General features: G+C 41.5%; 1 protein-coding gene across 1 annotated transcript; it reads right to left on the bottom strand.

Moving 5' to 3' along the window:
* Window positions 1-13,369: 13,369 nt before the first annotated feature.
* Window positions 13,370-15,092, bottom strand: LOC131243410 (tyrosine decarboxylase-like). Its single transcript, XM_058242768.1, has one exon. It carries the CDS (start codon window positions 15,009-15,011, stop codon window positions 13,470-13,472), a length of 1,542 nt encoding a protein of 513 aa, XP_058098751.1. The 5' UTR covers window positions 15,012-15,092; the 3' UTR covers window positions 13,370-13,469.
* Window positions 15,093-19,076: the final 3,984 nt, after the last annotated feature.

Here is a 19,076-nt window from a genome sequence, read left to right as displayed (position 1 = left end):
TTCATGGCCCACCAAATTTTTAGTTCAAAGTAAAAATTGGTACCAGGGCTTTCATGAGGTTCTGCTTCATGTGGACTGTTCAGATTTTTGAGACTCATCAGATATGATGAGTTCTCAAAAACGTTCGTATGTAGTCTGTACAAACGGGTTCGCAGGTGAGCGTTCCGCTATATATATATATATATATTCCTCCATTCAAATTTGTGTGATATTATCAATGGGTTGGCTACTTACTATGGTGTGTCCATCTGAATGTTGGAATTTCTTTCATATTGCAGAATGGATGGATAGCGAACGTCAAGGTAGGCTCCAAGGCAAGTGCCGCATCATCTTGGTTGAGGTCGGAATGTCATACAACATGATGTCGTGCACGTGCTATAATAGCATGGATGTGGTTTGGGATCCCCACTGTATTTTATGTGCCTTAAATGTACATTGTCCATCCATTTTTCATAGCTCGTTCTAAGGCATGATCTCAAAATTGAAGTCGATCAAAACCTTAGATAGACCACAGCCACAAGATTGAATCCCTATCATTAACAACTTCATTGGCTCACCAGAAGGTTTATTTGCCATCAAACCTCTCGATAAGGCAATAAAGATATGAATGAAAAGGTCAGAAAAATATCAGCTCGATTTAAAACTTGTGAGGGCATAAGAAGTTTATAACGGTCAATTACCACTGTTTCCTATGCTAGTGTCTACTTGAGATTCCGTGTTCTCTCTCTCTCTCTCTCTCTCTCTCTCTCTCTCTCTCTCTAAAAAAAAAAAAACACAAATCCTCACACTCATGGACCCTACCACACACACACCACAATGGGTACTCTGAGCACATGACCACAATTTTGAAACTCTTGTGAATCTACCACAATAGGCATCCAAACCTAAAATTGGAACAAGTTCATTTTAGGGAACATGCCCTAAAATGAGTTTTCAAAAGGAATCAACAGCATGAATAAAAGGCACATATATTAAGGTGGGCCCCATAGTTAGGGATCCACCCAAGTCATGCCTCAATAGCATATATGTGGTGTTTGTACTTAGAGCTTCTTCAATTAGCATTAGAGGAGGGCATGTCGGGTCCGATCCAGTGGATCCAACCCGATTGGGCTCGATCCGACTCGTTCCGAATTGAACCGACGATCTGGATCGGTGCGGATAGAGTGCGCCCATCCAGATTCGATTATTTTTCAGGTCGGGTTTGGATAGTGGTCTATCCGGACCGATCCGATCTAAAATCCCGAACTGATCCGATCCGAAATCCCAAACCGAACGGATCCGGACCGATTCGACCCGACCCGATCTGGAGCGAGTACTCAGGTAGTATAAATAGAATTTTTTTTACCCTAAATCGTTTACCCCTCCCCTCTTTTCTTACCCTACCCAACACACTGTACTGCCCAATCTTCTTCCTCTCCTCAATGATCTCCAGCCTCTTACAATGAGAGGCTCTAGCCTTCTTGCAAAAAGGAAGCTCCATTTTTGCAAAAATGTGTGACAAGTGATGATTGGAGAGAATTGATTTTTGGCCAAGGGAATGTCCTCAATGGCAACCACTGGATGATTGGTATGGTCTTTTTGCATGTGTCCCACGCTGGCACGTGATTCGGCTTTATTTTGGGCATGCTTCTTGTCTTCTGATTGCCCTCGATCATCCCATGTAGACTAGAAGCTGCGACCAGTGCATTTTAGCCATGACCCATCTAAAAATCTCCACCCACCACCAAGGTTTTCTTTTTTTGCCCTCGACTTTTCTTAATTCCATACCACACAAACTAGCACTATTTTATTACCAAAAGTAGGAATGAAGGTTGTAAATGTTGAAAACAGTGGGTGTAAATATCAATTTCTCAATTTTATTTTTTATTTTTGAAATACAGTCATGGATATTCAACAGGAACATGGAGCGTGGGGAGAGGGATTTCAAAGCAAGTAGAAGATATGAAGAAGGTGGCGATGAGCTTGATCAAGGACGGAGGACCCAACACTTCTTCCATGAGAGAGCATTGAGTGCTCTTGCTTTTGAAAGCTCCTCTCTGTTTCTTTCTTACATGCAGGAAATACGAGGAGGATTATGAGCCATTGGATCTCTCGAGCCATTGGATGGTCGCCAACTTATAACTTCAACCGGCAGTCGTGTACTGTCAAGGTTACTTTCCGGAGGAGACGTGGACGGCTGGTGATGCAGTCTTGGGACACGTGGAGTGCCCTCTCTCCTGCTCGTGAGTTGTGATTTGGTTCGCTGCCAAATATGGACGCGGATTTCCTGCAAGAGCCATTCGCAGGAAGTTCTTGCACTAGAAACTTAGGTGGGGCCTACCATGATGCTTGTGAGAAATCCACCCCGTCCATCCCTTTTGTGATATCATTTTAGGACTAGAAATCAAAATTGAGCTGGATCCAAGACTCAAGTGGGCCGCACTGAAGGAAAATGTGTGCAGGGAAATTCCTGTCGTTGAAACGTTCCTAGCGTTAGCAGTGATGTTTATATGACATCTATACCGTTTATAATATCATTCACATTGGGATGAAATGAAAACACAAATATCATCCCGATTCAAAGCTTCTATGGCCACACGAATATTTCAACTGTTGACGTTCGATACTCACGTTTTTGGCCCATCTGAGTATTGGATACGGCTCATTTTTGGCCTTACATTCTAAAATGAGCTCAAAAAACAGATGAATGGAGTGGATTTCTCAAAAAATCACCTCGGGCCCCACCTAAGTTCCCAACGCTGGAACTTCCTGTAAAAAGCTTTCGCAGGGAATCCCCGTCCGCCAGATATTTTGTTGAAGCCCGGGAGCATATATTTTACTGTTTTTTGGTGGGTATGTGGGGCCCACCTCGACTTCGAGATGGGATACGTGGTGATTCAGATGGGGAGTGGTGTGGGCAGCTATCTCAGCTCTCTCTCTCTCTCTCTCTCTCTCTCTCTCTCTCTCTCTCTCTCTCTCTCTCTCTTCCTTTTTCCAGGTTTGAAAGAATTTTTCCTGAACCGATCCTCACCGTGCCAAATCCGATCCGACTCGAATTTTCTGACTGAGTTGGACTCGGATCGGATAAGGCAATGCAAATTTCGGGTCGGTCCGAGTCAGGTGACCCGGACTCGATCACGGATCGGATTGAGTTCGGGTCAGGTCATTGAGATTTTGGATCAGATTGGGTTAGGCCAAATCCGATCTGACTCGGACCGATGCCCAACTCTAATTAGCATACAACATTTTTACATTCTCAAGAGGAAGACGTTGATAATGGGCACAACGTGGTGGATGATATGCAGGCACTAAGAAATAGTACATGTGGCATAAAAGTAACTAAAATTGGACCGTCCACATTATGGGACCAAACTTAGATGTATATTTGCGAAATGTGCTTGACCGCTGAATTGGCACCATGAACATGATTGTTTTTCTTGTGAGAGATATCAATCTTTTCCTAAAAATAAGAAAGCCACACTCTCAACCATAGGTTCCCATATCGAGTGATGCTTTTTAAGTGTTGCTTTTCTTTAAAAAGTAAAAAAGTAGATTTATTTAAGGCCCACGTGAAGTGCTTATGACATCGAACGTGCCGAACATATATATCTACACGTGTTAACCACACTAACTTATTAATTTGGGTGGTTTTGTCTAATTAGATTAAAAAGTGACTGGCTTTTCATATAAATCCCATAAATAACTTAAGAGTGGATTAGGTGTTACCCTTAAGTTGCGGCCCAACTTAATGATTTTTCATATATCCACACTCTCCATCTGTTTTTTCATCCCATGTTAGAACATGGTTTCAAAAATTAAGTAGATCGAAATATGAGGTGGAGCACATTATAAGAAAAAATGGTAATTGAATACCCACCGTTAAAACCTCCCAAGGCCCAACTTAATGTTTATTTGTCATCCAAATCATTGACGAGATCAACCAGACCTGGATGAAGGGAACGTACAAAGATCAGCTTGATCCAAAACTTTTGTGCCCACCAAATTTTTTTAATGTAGAGATTTGGATCTGCTTAAGTTTTGGGATCACATCCTATAATGATCTGAAAAGCCGATGGACGGTGTGGATATACAACCCATTCATCAAGGTGGGCCCCACAGGTGAGGATAAGTGAAGACACCAGAGTGTCTGGCGCCTCTTTCCAGGGTGTTCCCCTTTCCTGACCTACTGATGTATTGTAGAATGCCGGATCAAAGGATTGTAGACAGAGAAGATGGTGTGAGTGTAGAATACAAGTATAATACGGGTCCAGCTAGGCTTCCAGCATGTATAGTTGTAACCTTATGTCTACATCTATACACATCTCATCCGTATTATGATAGTATTCAACGCATACGCCATCATTTGTGTTGAAGGGCCTGTCCAGTATGCCCATTTTTCAGCTTCTGCAGGTGGGCCACACGGTTCATGATCCAAACTGTTTGATATGATTGCCCCACCAGAGATCTCCCAAGTGGGAATATATCTAGAAGGTCGAAACAATAGATGGTTAGGATCCTCCAGAGTCGATGAAATTCTTGGTTCATAGATCGTCCACCGTACACCCATAATGTGTTTGTTTCAATAAGTGGAACATGGGCCCCACTTGTACAAAGAGAATAAAGGATACGGATCGGCTACTCACCCTGCCACTAGCCAATGGCTAGTGGTCCGTGCTCTGTGGACCCCACCATGATGTGTGTGTTTCATCCATTCTGTCCACCTATTCTTTCGGATCATTTTATGGAATAAGCCCAAAAATGAGGCTGATCCAAATACCACAGTGTTGATTGAACGGCCACCATTAAATACTTTTTGGGGGCCACAAAAGTTTTGGATCAAGCTTATATATATATATTCCCTTCATCCAAGTCTGTATGACGTAATCAACAGCTTACTGGTAAAATAACCATTAAAGTGGGCCTTAGGAGGTTTTTAATGGTGGACATTCAATCACAACAGTTTTCCCATGGTGTGGTCCACTTGAGATTTATATTTACGTCATTTTTGGCATCTATTCCTAAAATTATCTTTTAAAATGGATGGATGGCATGGATAAAACAAATACATCATGGTGGAGTCCACATAGCACCAACCACTAGCCACTAGCTGCTGGCAACGTCATTAGCCAAACCGCGTCCACGAATAAACCATGCAAATCATACATATTCTTCGTTGGATCATAACATAAATAGGGTTGTAGTCGAAAAAGCCCAATTTGACTTAGTTTGATACTGAGTTCGAGCTTATGTTTTGAGCTTGGAAAATTTTCGAACTGAGTTTGAGCTTGCCAACTTGACACTGGTCGGACGCAACTCAATTCAAAATCCGATAGTAACTCAGTTACTTTGTTATTATTATTGCTCAACTGAGGTGTTCCAACACTGAAGTCTTGGTATTCATTCCCTAGCCTGGTGGCTAACAGTGAAGTGTGAACTACTAGTAGGTGTACTAACAAGCTAACAAAAAAATAAAAGATACATTTAGGAAAAAATATCATTTTTTTCTTGATTTTTATATTGCTTACAAGGTGTTTGATAAAATATGTATAAAACCATTGCTGCTGTTTTACATGCAATAAAGTTTTGAATGTGTAGACCATATGTTTGTGAAAATGCTACACAAGTGAACTCGGCTTGAACTAGCCTGAGCTGCTATCCGAATCGAGCTGACCTAGCCAATCATGCTCGAGGACCGAGCTGAGCCGAGTTCAAGTGGCCGAGCCAAGTTGAGCTGTGCCAAGCTCGTCCTGGTTCCTCTGGGTACACCTCTAATTACATAATAGATCTTATTTTATCACTTGAAACGAAAGGCCCATGCATTGCACGTGGGCTTCTACGGACGTCAGCCAAAAACAAAACGAACGATAGAGAGCAGTTAGTGGAAGGGAAGAGGTATCATATTATACTCGGTCAAGGTATAATGCTCAATACACGGGTAGTCAGAAATTATACACGTGGTATACATTACCTTAAATTAGACTAGAAATTTTGTGGGACCCAGTGCCTCTATCCTCTAATTTAATGACACTTGGACTATCGGATATTTTTCATTTTATAATGGCCCAATAAAATTTCAACTAATCAGATCTGCAGATGATCAGATAAGTGTGATTTTTGGTTCAAGATATATCTAAACAGAGAACTCGGACGTTTGCAACTTTAAGTGCCTGTGTATCATCTATCACACTCTGCCAGAGTACCAAAATTTTCATATAAAAATAGACAAGCAAGAAAGGCTTTATTAGGGTCGGTTTGGGATAGGAATCTTTAATTAGACTAATCACGATTAGGTGGGATTCCCTGCCAAAGGAAAATTTTAGTACTACACTAGGTACGTCCTCAAATGACGGTACTTACAGAAGTAGGATTTCACACTGCCACCGCAAGCACCATGGTACTACTGCATGTGATCTGGCCCGTTCACCAAAAGGACCCCACCTTGTATGACTGGATACCTGAAATCCAATGGACTAGACTAGTATTTTTATATAGCATCTGGATGGTGTGGCCCACCCTTCATTTCTTCCTTTGCCAAGAAATTGCTGTACCTTGCATTCAACAGCACGTGTAAATCTTCCGCCATCTTCAAATAATTGTACATGCAGGATCAGATACATAAATCTTACTCGTTAAGCAGTGTCCCCCACCTGAAAATGTTTACATTCATAGATGTCCGTTTGTGTACATGAATGGCTGACGTACAGGCTTCATTCCCTCGAGCATTGTTCCCTTGACAAGGGTCCGGTGGTTCTTAAGGGGCAGTTTTGGATGCATGTAAGTTAGGGAAGTGGAAAGTGGCGATACAGAGAAGACAGTTATAAGTGGCATTGAGGGAGACAATTCACCTGCGGGTCTCTTGCAGCCAAATCTACTAAACAACTGCAGGGGGATAGGGTGAGAAGTCACCTTTCCTGCAAGTGACTTTCACCTTCCAACTTAAAATAACTTACAGGCAACCAAACAGGCCCTAATCCTCACACGCCAAATGAGCTTTCTGTGCAAGTTCTCTCTGATGAATTGGCCATCCTCATTCATGTTCATGGAAAAGACTTGTGGATTGTGGTAGCAGATTAAGTGTAGCCTGGCCCCACCCAAGACAGTGTGGCCCTTACAGTGGGGCTCACCTTGTTGCACCTATTCTATATCTACACTGCTTAACCATTTTGCTAGATCATTTTAAGGCATGAATCCAATCATGAAATAGATCTAAATCTGAGGTGGAACACACTGTAACAGACTGGTGATTGGCTGTTGAAAATATTTGGGTGGCACAAAAGTTTAGTATGAAAATGATATTTATTTTTTTCCCATCGTTTATTTTTTTTTTAACACACGCGCGCACACACACACCACCACACACACGCCATGGTAGGATTTCACCACCTATGGGTACTCGAACCCTCAACTAGGCGTTGAAACTCCAGGGAGTCTACCACCGGAGTAAGAGTAAGGACAGTATGAAATGATATTTGTTTTTTTCCTTGATTTGTCTTAACATATCAACATGTCAGTGCAAATAAACATCATGGAAACATTACACTAGGCCTAAGAAGTTTATAATGGTGCAGCATTTAATCACCACTGTCTCTTGTAGTATGGTCCACCCGAGATTTAAACCAGCTGTATTGTTTACCTCATGCCTTCAAATGATCTGAAAATGGATAGATTGCGTGGATACAGGATATATATATATATATATATATATATATATATATATATATATATATATATATATATATATATGAGCTCCATGATAAGGGTCACACAGTCTTATGTGGGGTTAGGGTGCACCTAATCCACTCCCAAGGAGTGTTTTAATGGGATGAAGTGATGTAAGCCTACCATGATGTATGTATTATATTCATACTATTCATTTGTAGTGAAAGATATATAAATTTAGGTGATGATCTCAAAAATAAAGCCATTTGAAAGCTCTAGGGCACCGCAACACCAAAAGCAGCAAGGAAAGTAATGGGGATTAAATGCCTGTTATTTGATAACTTCCCAACATAATATAAGTTTTGGATCAAGCTAATATCTGTGTTTTGCTTTAGCCAATGCCTATTAACCTTATGAATGAGATAGAGAGCAAATAAACGTTATGCTGTAACCTAAAAAGGATTCACTTGAGCTTTAGATCTGCCTTAGTTTTTTCTCACATCCTAACCTGATCTGGCAAAAAGGATATACAGTTTGGATATAACACATACGTCAAGGCATGGCTTGCAGATCGTTGCCAAATTGGTGTGTGCCATACACTACCGTTTCATGTCTTGTGGTTAACTTAAAATTTATAACCTTTTTTCGGTTTGGACCATTTCTTAAAATAAGCTGGAGAAGGAAAGGAAAGCTTGGATATACATTGCAGGAAGCGGATTGGCTGGCGTACTACACACCAGCCGGTATAGATACGTGTCGTGCGAAGGGAAACGGATTGGCTACCCCCTTGCCACCAGCCCCGTGGCTGATGGTCGGTGCTTTGTGGGACCCACCATGATTTATTTGTTTCATCCATTCGGTTAATCTACTTTTAAATATCATTTTAGGACTTGATGCCAAAAATTATATGGATAAAAATCTCAGGTAGACCACACCTAGGAAAACAATAGTGATTGGATATCCACCATTAAAATCCTCCTAAAGCCCACTGTACTGTTTATTTGACATCCAATCTGTTGATTAGGTCATGCAGGACCATATGAAGGGAAAAAACAAAGATCAGCTTGATCCAAAACTTTTATGGCCCAAAAAGATTTTTAATGGTCTACGCTCATTCAACACTGTTTCGTGTAATGAGGTCCAATGGGATATACCTAATTTTTGGTCTCATGTTATAAAATGATCTGGAAAAATAGATGGACGGCATGGATGAAACACATATATCATGGTGGGGCCCACAGAGCACCGACCATCGGCCATTGGCCAGTGGCAGGGGAGTAGCCAATCCGTTTCCCGTGCGAAGATGAGCGCCGACGCACCTCGAGCTCCGAGTTGTACGAACGGTTCAAAGGAGATCAAAGTTACATGGGACCCACAATGATGTATTTATTATATCCACACCGATTGATCCATTTTTCGAGATGATTTTAGAGTATTAGAAAAAAAATGAATCATATCCAAAGCTTAAATGAACCACACTAAAAATAGCAGCGAGGACGGTAAAAATCGTAGGGCCCATCATAACGTTTATTTTCCATCCAATCTGTTAATAAAGTCAAAAATACATAGATGAAGAGGAAAAAAAAAATTCATATTGATCCGAAACTTCGGTGGACCCCAAAAGGGTTTCAATGGTAGACGTTCAATCCCCACTGCCTTTTGTAGTGTGGTCCGCTTGATCTTTAGATCTGTCTTATTTTTCAGCTAAAGCCTTAAGACGAGCTCGTCTGGATGGGCGGTTTGGATATAACACATACATCATGATGGGACCCACAGAACTTGCTGACGGAAACGGATTGGCTACTCCCCTGCCACCAGCCCCGTAGCTGATGGACGGTGATCTGTGGCCTCACAATTATGTATGTGTTTCATACATTACGTTCATCCATCTTTACAAATCATTTTAGTGCTTGATCCCAAAAATGAGAGGGATATAAATCTCAGGTGGACCACACCACAGGAAAACAATAGTCATTGGATATCCACCGTTAAAATCCTTTTAAGGCCCACTGTACTGTTTATTTGACATCCAATCTGTTGAGTATGTCATACAGGCCGAGATGAAGGGAAAAAAAAATTTCAGCCTTTTATAGTCCCCAGAAAGTTTTTAATGGTCGACGCTCATTCAACACTGTTTCCTATAATGTGGTCCACTTGAGATTGGGATATACCTCATTTTTTCTCTCATACAATAAAATGATCTGAAAAAATAGGTGGACGGCATGGATGAAACACATTCATCATGGTAAAGCCCACGGAGCACCGACCACCAGCCATTGGCCGGTGGCAGGGTAGTAACCAATCCGTTTCCCTTGCTGACGTCAATACACAGCTATGAAGCTGATGTGTGGTACCCCAGCGAATCCGCTTCCTACAACACATACATCCAAGTGGGCCCCACTGTCAGGGTCCCATCCAGATCGCTGGCTCGGGAATCGTCGCAGCTAAGTCGCGTCCGATATTGACACGCTCTTTGTCGCAGTCAGATTGCGTGGTGTGGCGCACACCCACGTGGCAGCACTGTACTGCAAGAAGCCTACTGTCGGGGAAGCGGATTTCCTGCGAAAGGCGCTGGGAATTCAGGTGTGGCACACTGTCATATTTGTGAGAAATCCTCTCCATCAATTTATTTTTTGAGTTCATTTTACGATGTGAGGTAAAAAATTAACAGTATCCAATGCTCAAGTGGGCTGAAAAAGTGATAATTAAACGTCCACAGTTGAAATATTCGTGGGGCCGAAAAAGTTTTGAATTATGGTATTATTTGTGTTTTCAGTTCATCCCAATACAAATGATGTTATTAACGGTATGGATGGTATTTAAACATTACTGTCGAACCTAGGGAGATTTCAACGGTCAAAATTTCCCTAATTACCTTTTTCTTTAGTACGGCCCACTTGAGTCTTATATCCTACTCAATTTTGATCTCATCTCTTAAAATGATCTCACAAAATGGATAGACAGAGTAGATTTCTGAAAAACATTACGGTGGACCCTACCTAAGTTTCAAGCGCAAGAACTTCCTGTGAAAGGCTTTCGCAGGAAGTTCCTGTGCTGGGAATCCAGGTGTGGCTCACTGTCATATTTGTGAGAAATCTTATCCGTCAATCCATTTTTTGAGTTCATTTTAGGATGTCGGTAGGGACAACGGCTTACGTGTCAACCAGATAAGAACTTCGCGCGTGTTACACTCCTTACCGTGTGGAGCCGACATTGATGAATATGATGATTATCCACGCCCTCCATCCGTTTTTCCAGCTGATTTTATGCTGTAGTACCAAAATTTAAATACATCCAGATTTTATGTAGACAACATCATTGGAAATAATGGTGAATGAATATTAAAAACTTTTAATGTACCACCAAAGTTTTGAATCAAGCCGATCTTTTTATTTACTCACCATCCAGATCTGTTTGGCCTTATCAATGGATTGGATAACATATAAACATTACGGTAGGCTGTAGGAAATTTTTTATGATGGGCGTTCAATCAAAACTGTTCCCTGTGATGGGGTCCACTTGAGAATTACATATACTTAAATTTTGGCCTTACATCTTAAAATGGTTTATAAAAACGGATGAACGGTGTGGATATATGACAGATCAACAAATTGGAGCCCACGGCAAGGGTAACACCTAATCCACTCCCATTATCTGAACACTCCACCCAATGAAACTTTAGCTGGTTGGCACCATAAAACGTGAGAGCTACCAGAGACGTCATACAATCATGTTATAAAAAACGAAGCGCTATGATAGCGAGCACCATCCTTCAGGACGGGTTGCAAACAGCAAGGTACGCTGGAAGTGTGGCCCACCTCAAAAGCGGATGGGACTGATTTTTGTATGAGACGATCATCATGGTGGGTTTAACCTATTGGAGGGATGGATGTTGTACGCCCATGGTAGCTTGGTAGTTATGAAACTGGTTAGATTTGAACACTTCTTATGTGTGAGTGCACACACACAGACATGTATATACAGATGGGCAATTATAATTATACTATTTAGTTAAAAGAAACATAATATCTTATTGTTTATATTTAATATATATTTAAGACATGCATTATAAAATAATCAGAATCAAGCAAAATGTTGCCAATTGCTTGAAAATGACAATTTTAATTAATACTATTCCTCAGGGGCTCTGGTTGCTGTGCTATTAAAACAAAAATGAATAGATTCGGGGAACCTGTGTTCCGCTGGTCCTCTCCTGGTGAGATTTGATTGGTCGAACTCTCATCTGGGTCAAGTAGTCACTTCAAGTTAGGTTTGATGGGTCAACATTGATTACATGGTCACTTCCAAATATGATATGTGTGGTTTTATATATGAAAATGGTTATATATGAAAATGGCACATGGGTTAATCAAATCTTATTATATCGAAATTACACCAAACTCAATCTCCCTCACCGAATAAATTCCTTAAATCATTTAGATCCATAAACATATATTTTGCTAGCTTTTTTTTTTTTTTTTTTCAATGCAGAGTTAGATTTCTCTATTAATGACTAATAGAAAATTACCCTCTTACTTATGAAATTTGTACACGTGGGTCCCATGATTTGGTTTTTCAGACCACATTGAGCTTGTGGTTCCTATACCATTCTCAAAAAATCTCCTCGATTGGTTATATCACTAACATCCAAATTGCCATTGGGTAGTTCTGCTGCTAAACCATTGAAACTGGATTACTGCCTCAAGAAGCGTTATTATTTGAGGGATTAGCACTTAAGTGGACAGCACATGCTCGAATTTGATTTATAATTAAGAAAATTAAAAGAAATAAAACCAGTTGTAGTGTTTGAAATAGTCTTTTATATACACACACACTACGTCCACCATCATCCCCTCCCATTAAAATATGTTTAGAGGTCCAAAATGCAAATTTCGGGAAATGTATGGTAAGATTCCAACCCATCATTATTGAACGGCTGGAGAAATGTGCGCACTGCTTCTGACACCGTGAGCACGTAATAAAAAAAAGAAATAAAAAAAGAAATACCAGAAAAAGTTGAAAGAGTCATGTTATCACTGTACTTCTATTTCTAGACTTATGTACCAATGTCCACAAATAAAAGTTAAATTATTCATTTTTTTAATTACACCAAGGAGTAGCTAACCATTTGGCTGTTTTATAGAAAGGAGTGGACAGCTGTACAGCTTGCTTATGTTTTTGCATGTCCCACTATCTAATGGGGTGGGTTTATTAAAACAAGATACCGGACCGGAATATTCTACAACGCCCAAGCCTTGTGGGGTCCACCACGTTGAATACGTCTATTATTTTTAACATACTTTCATACGATAACCCTGATTAAGAACTAATATGGGCCACTCAGTGGTAACAATGTACAGTTGCCCCAAACTTCTAAGTTCAGACAGTGTGGCCCAACTGAGTTTTCTATGAGGTTGATTTTTGTATATTCTATTCATCCTGGGGATTTAGACATGATTAACGGGTTTGATGAAAGATATACACGAATATGCCCCACACACAAACTTATGGATGGCATTCAATCTCCATTTTTCCATATGGTGTGGCCCATCTGAGATGTGGGTCTAGCTGTTTTTTGGCAGTAAGTTCTAAAATCGAGAATATAACCTGACAGACGGAGTGGATTTAAACATACAACATGAACGATATGCGTAAAGCTGGTTGCATAGGATTCGAGTCTCGAAATACTTCCCGACAAAATAGACCATTTCAATGAGAAAGCTTTGCAATATGAACAAATCAAACATAGTTATAAAATATTTAAAATTCGTCCAAAAACCAAGTAAAATTCACAAGAATCTCTCTGTTTGTTTTTTTTTCCTCCATCTCAATCAAAGCCAAAAATCGCCATCAACGACCGGACAGACCAGGGCATCCGCGTGCTCCTGTACCACCTTCCACGCCTTATTCACGTGCCGTTCTTCGGTAAGGGTCGTCCCGACGGCGAACCGGATTATGTATACGCCCCCCACCACGGCATGTGTCATGTACACACGTCCAGATGCATTCATGGCCTCTAAAAATCTATGGTTGAGATCATTTGCACGCTCCTCACCAGACCCATTTTCCAGGTCCCCATCGTCGGGCGGCAGGAGTCTGAAGCACACCATGGCAAAGGTCCTAGGGACCACTATCTCAAACCTCCTATCCATACGCACCAGCCCTTCGAATTGCTTAGCCATCTTAACATGGCTCCTTAGGAAGTTACGTAGGTTTGACACACCATAGCTACGTAAAACAAGCCACAGCTTCATGGACCGGAACCGACGGCTAAGAGCGATCTGCCAGTCCTTGTAATCAACAACTTGCTTTGATTCAGTGGCCTTATTCCTCAAATACTCAGGATTGGTTGAAAGTGCCTGAACAAGAGAATTTGGATCTTTGACCCATAAACAGCAGCAATCTAGGGTTGTAAAGAACCATTTGTGTGCATTGAGAGAAAATGAATCTGCACCCTCCACACCATCTATGAAGTGCCTGAACTCCGGGCAAATACATGCACTGCCAGCATACGCCGCATCGACGTGGACCCATATTCCGTAATCTTTCGCAACATCACACAATGGCCCGATTGGATCAACGGCAGTAGATGAAGTGGTTCCAATTGTGGCACAGAGGAAGAGTGGGACGAGACCATTTTCGATATCTTTCGTGATAGCAGCACGTAAGGATTCTGGAGATAGCCCGAATGCGGTCGATTTAGACGTTTTCACTGGGCGGAAATTAGCTGGGTGGATTCCAGCTATCTGCCCGGCTTTCTGAAGTGCACAATGTGTTTGATCGGACCCGTATACTACAAGCCGTCCGATGTTCTCTCTGCCGATTTTCTTCAACATACGGTCACGAGCAGCTGTCATAGTACAAAGAATAGCTTCGCAAGTAGTACCTTGCAGGACGCCACCGCCATTGCCGGAGAACATGAATGAGTTGGGGAGCTTGAGCATCTTGCCGAGCCAATCCATGACAATGCTCTCGAGCTCAGTGGCGGCAGGTGAAGACATCCAGTTGAATCCAACGACGTTGAATCCAGTGCTGAGCATCTCACCGAGGAATCCAGCGGTGCTGCCGCTGGAGGGGAAGTAAGCGAAATAGTTAGGGCTCTGCCAATGTGTGATTCCTGGAATGATATCGTTCTGGATGTCTTGCATGATGGATTCAATGGGTTCGGGGTTGTATGGGGCGGAATCGGGGAGGCGTTTATGGAGGTAGCCTGGCTCGACCTGGCTGCGGACTGGGTACTTTTCAATGTCCCGGTAGTAGTCAGCCAGGAAGTCGATGATCATGTGGCCTTGTTTCCTGAATTCCTCTGGGTCTAAGGGGTTTAGTAGGTCCACTGGGTTGTTTTGTAGGACGTCGGTGTGGAGACTGCCCATTTGGGAATTTTGGTGGTTTTCCGGTTGCAAATGATGGTTTTTGAGGAGGCTATGGAAGGTAGTTTAGGAGGCTATGGAAGGTAGTTTTGAGAGAGAGAGAGAGAGAGAGAGAGAGAGAGAGGTTGATGGAATGAGGGAGAAAAGGAGAGACGGGTCTTAAAAGGGTGGTGAGGAGGGGGTAGTTGGGAGAAGAGGTGGGAAGGTATGGTGGGGCCTAGTGCTTATAAGGAATGATATTGTAGCCGTATGGACCAAATTCAACGCCAGTTCTTAGACTCACGGTTCTGCCGGCTGATCTATGGGGCCACCGTAGTGTATATGTTCTATTCACACCGTCCATCCATTCTGAGAGATCGTTTTAGGTCATCAGTCAAAAAATAGGCAGATTGAAGGTTCAAGTGGACCACACCACACGAAGCAGTAGCGATTGAATTCCTACCGTTGAAACTTCTCAGGGCCCACCGTGATATCTATTTGCCATCCAACAACCTCTTCATAAGGTCACGTAGACATTAATATATATCAGCTTTGTCCAAACTTCTGCCCCCAGACACATGGAAGCTCATAGGCTGGTATACTACACACCAGCTATATGGATGCGGTATTGACGTAAGCAAGTTATGTGGGTCCCATCATGAGGTATGTGTTATATCCAAACCGTCCATCCATTTAGTTAGCTCGTCCTAAAGCTTGTTATGAGAAATAAGACATATCTAACGATCAAATGGACCACACTACATAAAGTAGCGGGAGATTGAATATCTACTATTGAAATCCTTTCGAGGTCATGGAAGTTTCATATCAATATGAAATTTGTTTTTCCTCTTCATTCAGATACTTGTGACTTTCTTGGCAGATTACATGGAAAATAATAGTTATTATCTGCCCTAGAAATTTTTAACGATGAAGATCATTATCCATCATTTATCCTCCTCACTGCAATTTTTGGCGTGGTCTTTTCTAGCTTTGGATATGATTCAGTTTATGTATAATGCTCAAAAATGATCTCAAAAAATAGATGAATGGTGTGGATATAATAAATAAATTATCATGGGGCCATGTAACTTTGATCTTATTAGAACAAGCGGATTGGCTGGTGTGCCTCACACCAGCTATATAGCCCCCTGTATTGACGTCAGCAAGTTCTGTGTCTAATCACTACGTATGTGTTATATCTAAACCGTCCATCCATTTGACTAGCTCGTATTAAGGCTTGAGACTAAAAATCAGACAAATCTAGCTATCAAGTGGACAATTTGAACGTTTACTATTGAAACCTTTGTTGGGTAAGTAATTTTGAATTACTATGAAATTTGTTTGTCCTTTCATTCAAGCTATCAAGTGGACAACTGCAAAAAGCACTGTGGATTTGAACGTTTACTATTGAAACCTTTCTTGGGTAAGTAATTTTGAATTAATATGAAATTTGTTCGCCCTTTCATTCAGGTCTTTGTGACCTTAGGAACAGATTGGATGGAAAATAAACGTGATGGTGGGCCTACGAAATTTTTAATGGTGAAAATTTTTATGTCCGCTGTTATTCGTGGTGTGGTCCAGGTGATCTTTGGATTTGATTCATTTTTTGGATAACGGTCTAAAGGTATCTTTAAAAGTAGATGAACGGTGTAGATATAATAAATACATCACTGCAGGGCCATGTAACTTTGATCTCCTTTGAACCGTTCGTACAACTCCGAGCTCGAGGAGCGTCAGTGCTCGTCCTCGCACGACACGTAACTACAGCAGCTACTGCACACCAGCCAATCCGCTTCCGACCTTTAAATGCCCACTTCTTCCTGCGGTGTGGTACAGTTGTCTCTTCAATCAGTCTCATTTTAGGGTCATGTCCTTGAAACGATCCGCCAAAATGGATGGACGGCACAGATGAAACATATACATCACGGTGGCCCTCACAGTCCGTCCATCTCAAGCTAGGTCCTGGTTACGTAGAGTACCCAATACTCGTCCCATTCACTGTCCATTACAAGTGAAGCTGATTACGTATGACCCCGGGCACAAAGAGATTCCTGTGCCGGAGCTGTGTGGGCCACATAGACATCCGTGACAAATCCACTCCGTCCATCTGTTTGCAACGCTACTGTAGGACAGGAAATCTAATCTTACTCCAAGGGAAATTCTGTTCAGCGCAAGTTTGTTATAATGGCCTGTTTAGCACAGATTCAAACATGAACGGTTCTGATCATTGAAAAGCTAGATGTGGACCCAGTGAGCGGCAACGGCTGCTGATTCCTGCTGCAACATCGGTAAAAGACCTAACGGGCGGGATTTGTTTACGCCACGTGACATTGTCAGCGTTGAAGGCTCAAACGTGGTGGGGAAGCGATTGGGTCACATGCCGTATTCAAGCCATTGGCTGGGCGCGGATTAATTACTACCCCGCTTGTTTGGAGATCGGGACAGGCGGAGGCTCCAATACGTACTGACGGTCCACAGTGATGTATGATTTTTACCGACACTGTCCGGCCTTTTTTCGTATCATTCCAAGAGAGGTGTGTTTGGCGCATGGTATCGGATAGGATTACGTGAAATAAGATTTAAAAAAATCCATATTTGTTATATGTGACAGGGATTATCTCCTGTTAGCACGGGATAAGCTTAATTCCACGGTATATTTGTATTATGGTGGTACATTGAATGGATATACCCACTATTATTTGAAATTATTGAGAATAACACATGTGCTATATATAAACCGTTCATCTGTTTTATAACCTCATTTTATGGCATGTGCCTAAAACTGAGGCAGATCCAAAACTCATGTGGCTCCAAAGAAGTTTTCAATGGTAGGTATTCGGTCCCCACTGCTTTCTATAGTGGGGTCCATTTGAGCTTTAGATTTACCTTATTTTTTGGCCCATGCTCTAAAATGATTTCTAAAAATGGGTGGATGGTGTGGATATAGCCCACACATCATGGTGGGACCTACACAACTTGCTAACATTGAGTGGAATTGGCATGGGACCCAATGCAATTCTATCCCACCTAATCCCATCTAATTAGATGGGATTAGGTGGGATAGAATTGCATTTTGTCCCGTGAGATTGCATCCAGCATCAGGAGAGGTTGGGATTAGGTGGGATGGAATTTCATTTAGTCCCATAAATTGCATTTGGTCCATGTAGGATTTTCATGGATTTTGAAATCCACTACACATGTGGGCCCTACATTGATGCAGGCCTTTATCTATGTCATCCATCCACTTACACGGTTTACACATGACATTCTAGTTATATATGTGTACAAGAACAAAATCCGTTTTGAATTTGGTCCGTTGATTACAGTTCCATGGTCCACCAAACATGATTTTGCTTAATTTGGTGTTTTCAGGTAGTAAAATTTTTATCCCAAACATGAGATTGATAGCTACAATACCATCAAATTTACATACATGCAATCATTGTGCAATAATGATGTTAATCCCATCTAATACAATTAAATACCATTCAATTCCATGGACCAAGCACAGCCTAAGAGTACTGAACCAAAAAAAAAGTTCATACAAGGTTCGAGTGGACCGCAGTATAGGAAGAAGCGGCTAAGGATGCCCATCGTTGAAACCTTCTTAGGTCCCACTTTGTCTATTATTTTCCATCCAACCCCTTGATATAGTCATATACACATGAATGAAGTTTACTAAAATTAAAATTATTATTATTATTTTTTTTAAAAAAAACCCAAATATAAACTTGATCCAAAACTTCAGTGATCCCAAGGAATCTTTCAACGGTGGGAATTTAACCCCCACCTTGTGGCCCATTTGAGACTTTGATATTCTCTATTTTTGGGATAATATTCTAAAATAATATGAAAAAAAGAAAGAAAGAAAAGATAGACGTTATGGATAAAGTTCATACATCACGGTGGCCCCTCAGTGACCCTCGGAGCCTCTGCCTGTCTCGAGCTCCGAACAGGCGAGGGTAATACCTAATCCACATGCGCCATTGGCTGGTGTACCACACACCACTAACACATGTCTTGCGAGAAATCAGATTGCATACTAAGTAGAGTTACTCAGTACGCTTTTATCATACTTAGTAAATTATG

Source organism: Magnolia sinica, chromosome 1 (assembly GCF_029962835.1).
Source record: "Magnolia sinica isolate HGM2019 chromosome 1, MsV1, whole genome shotgun sequence".
Lineage (NCBI taxonomy): Eukaryota > Viridiplantae > Streptophyta > Magnoliopsida > Magnoliales > Magnoliaceae > Magnolia > Magnolia sinica.
The sequence above is the reverse complement of the archived record's forward strand: the minus strand, read 5'-3'. Positions and strand labels throughout refer to the sequence as shown.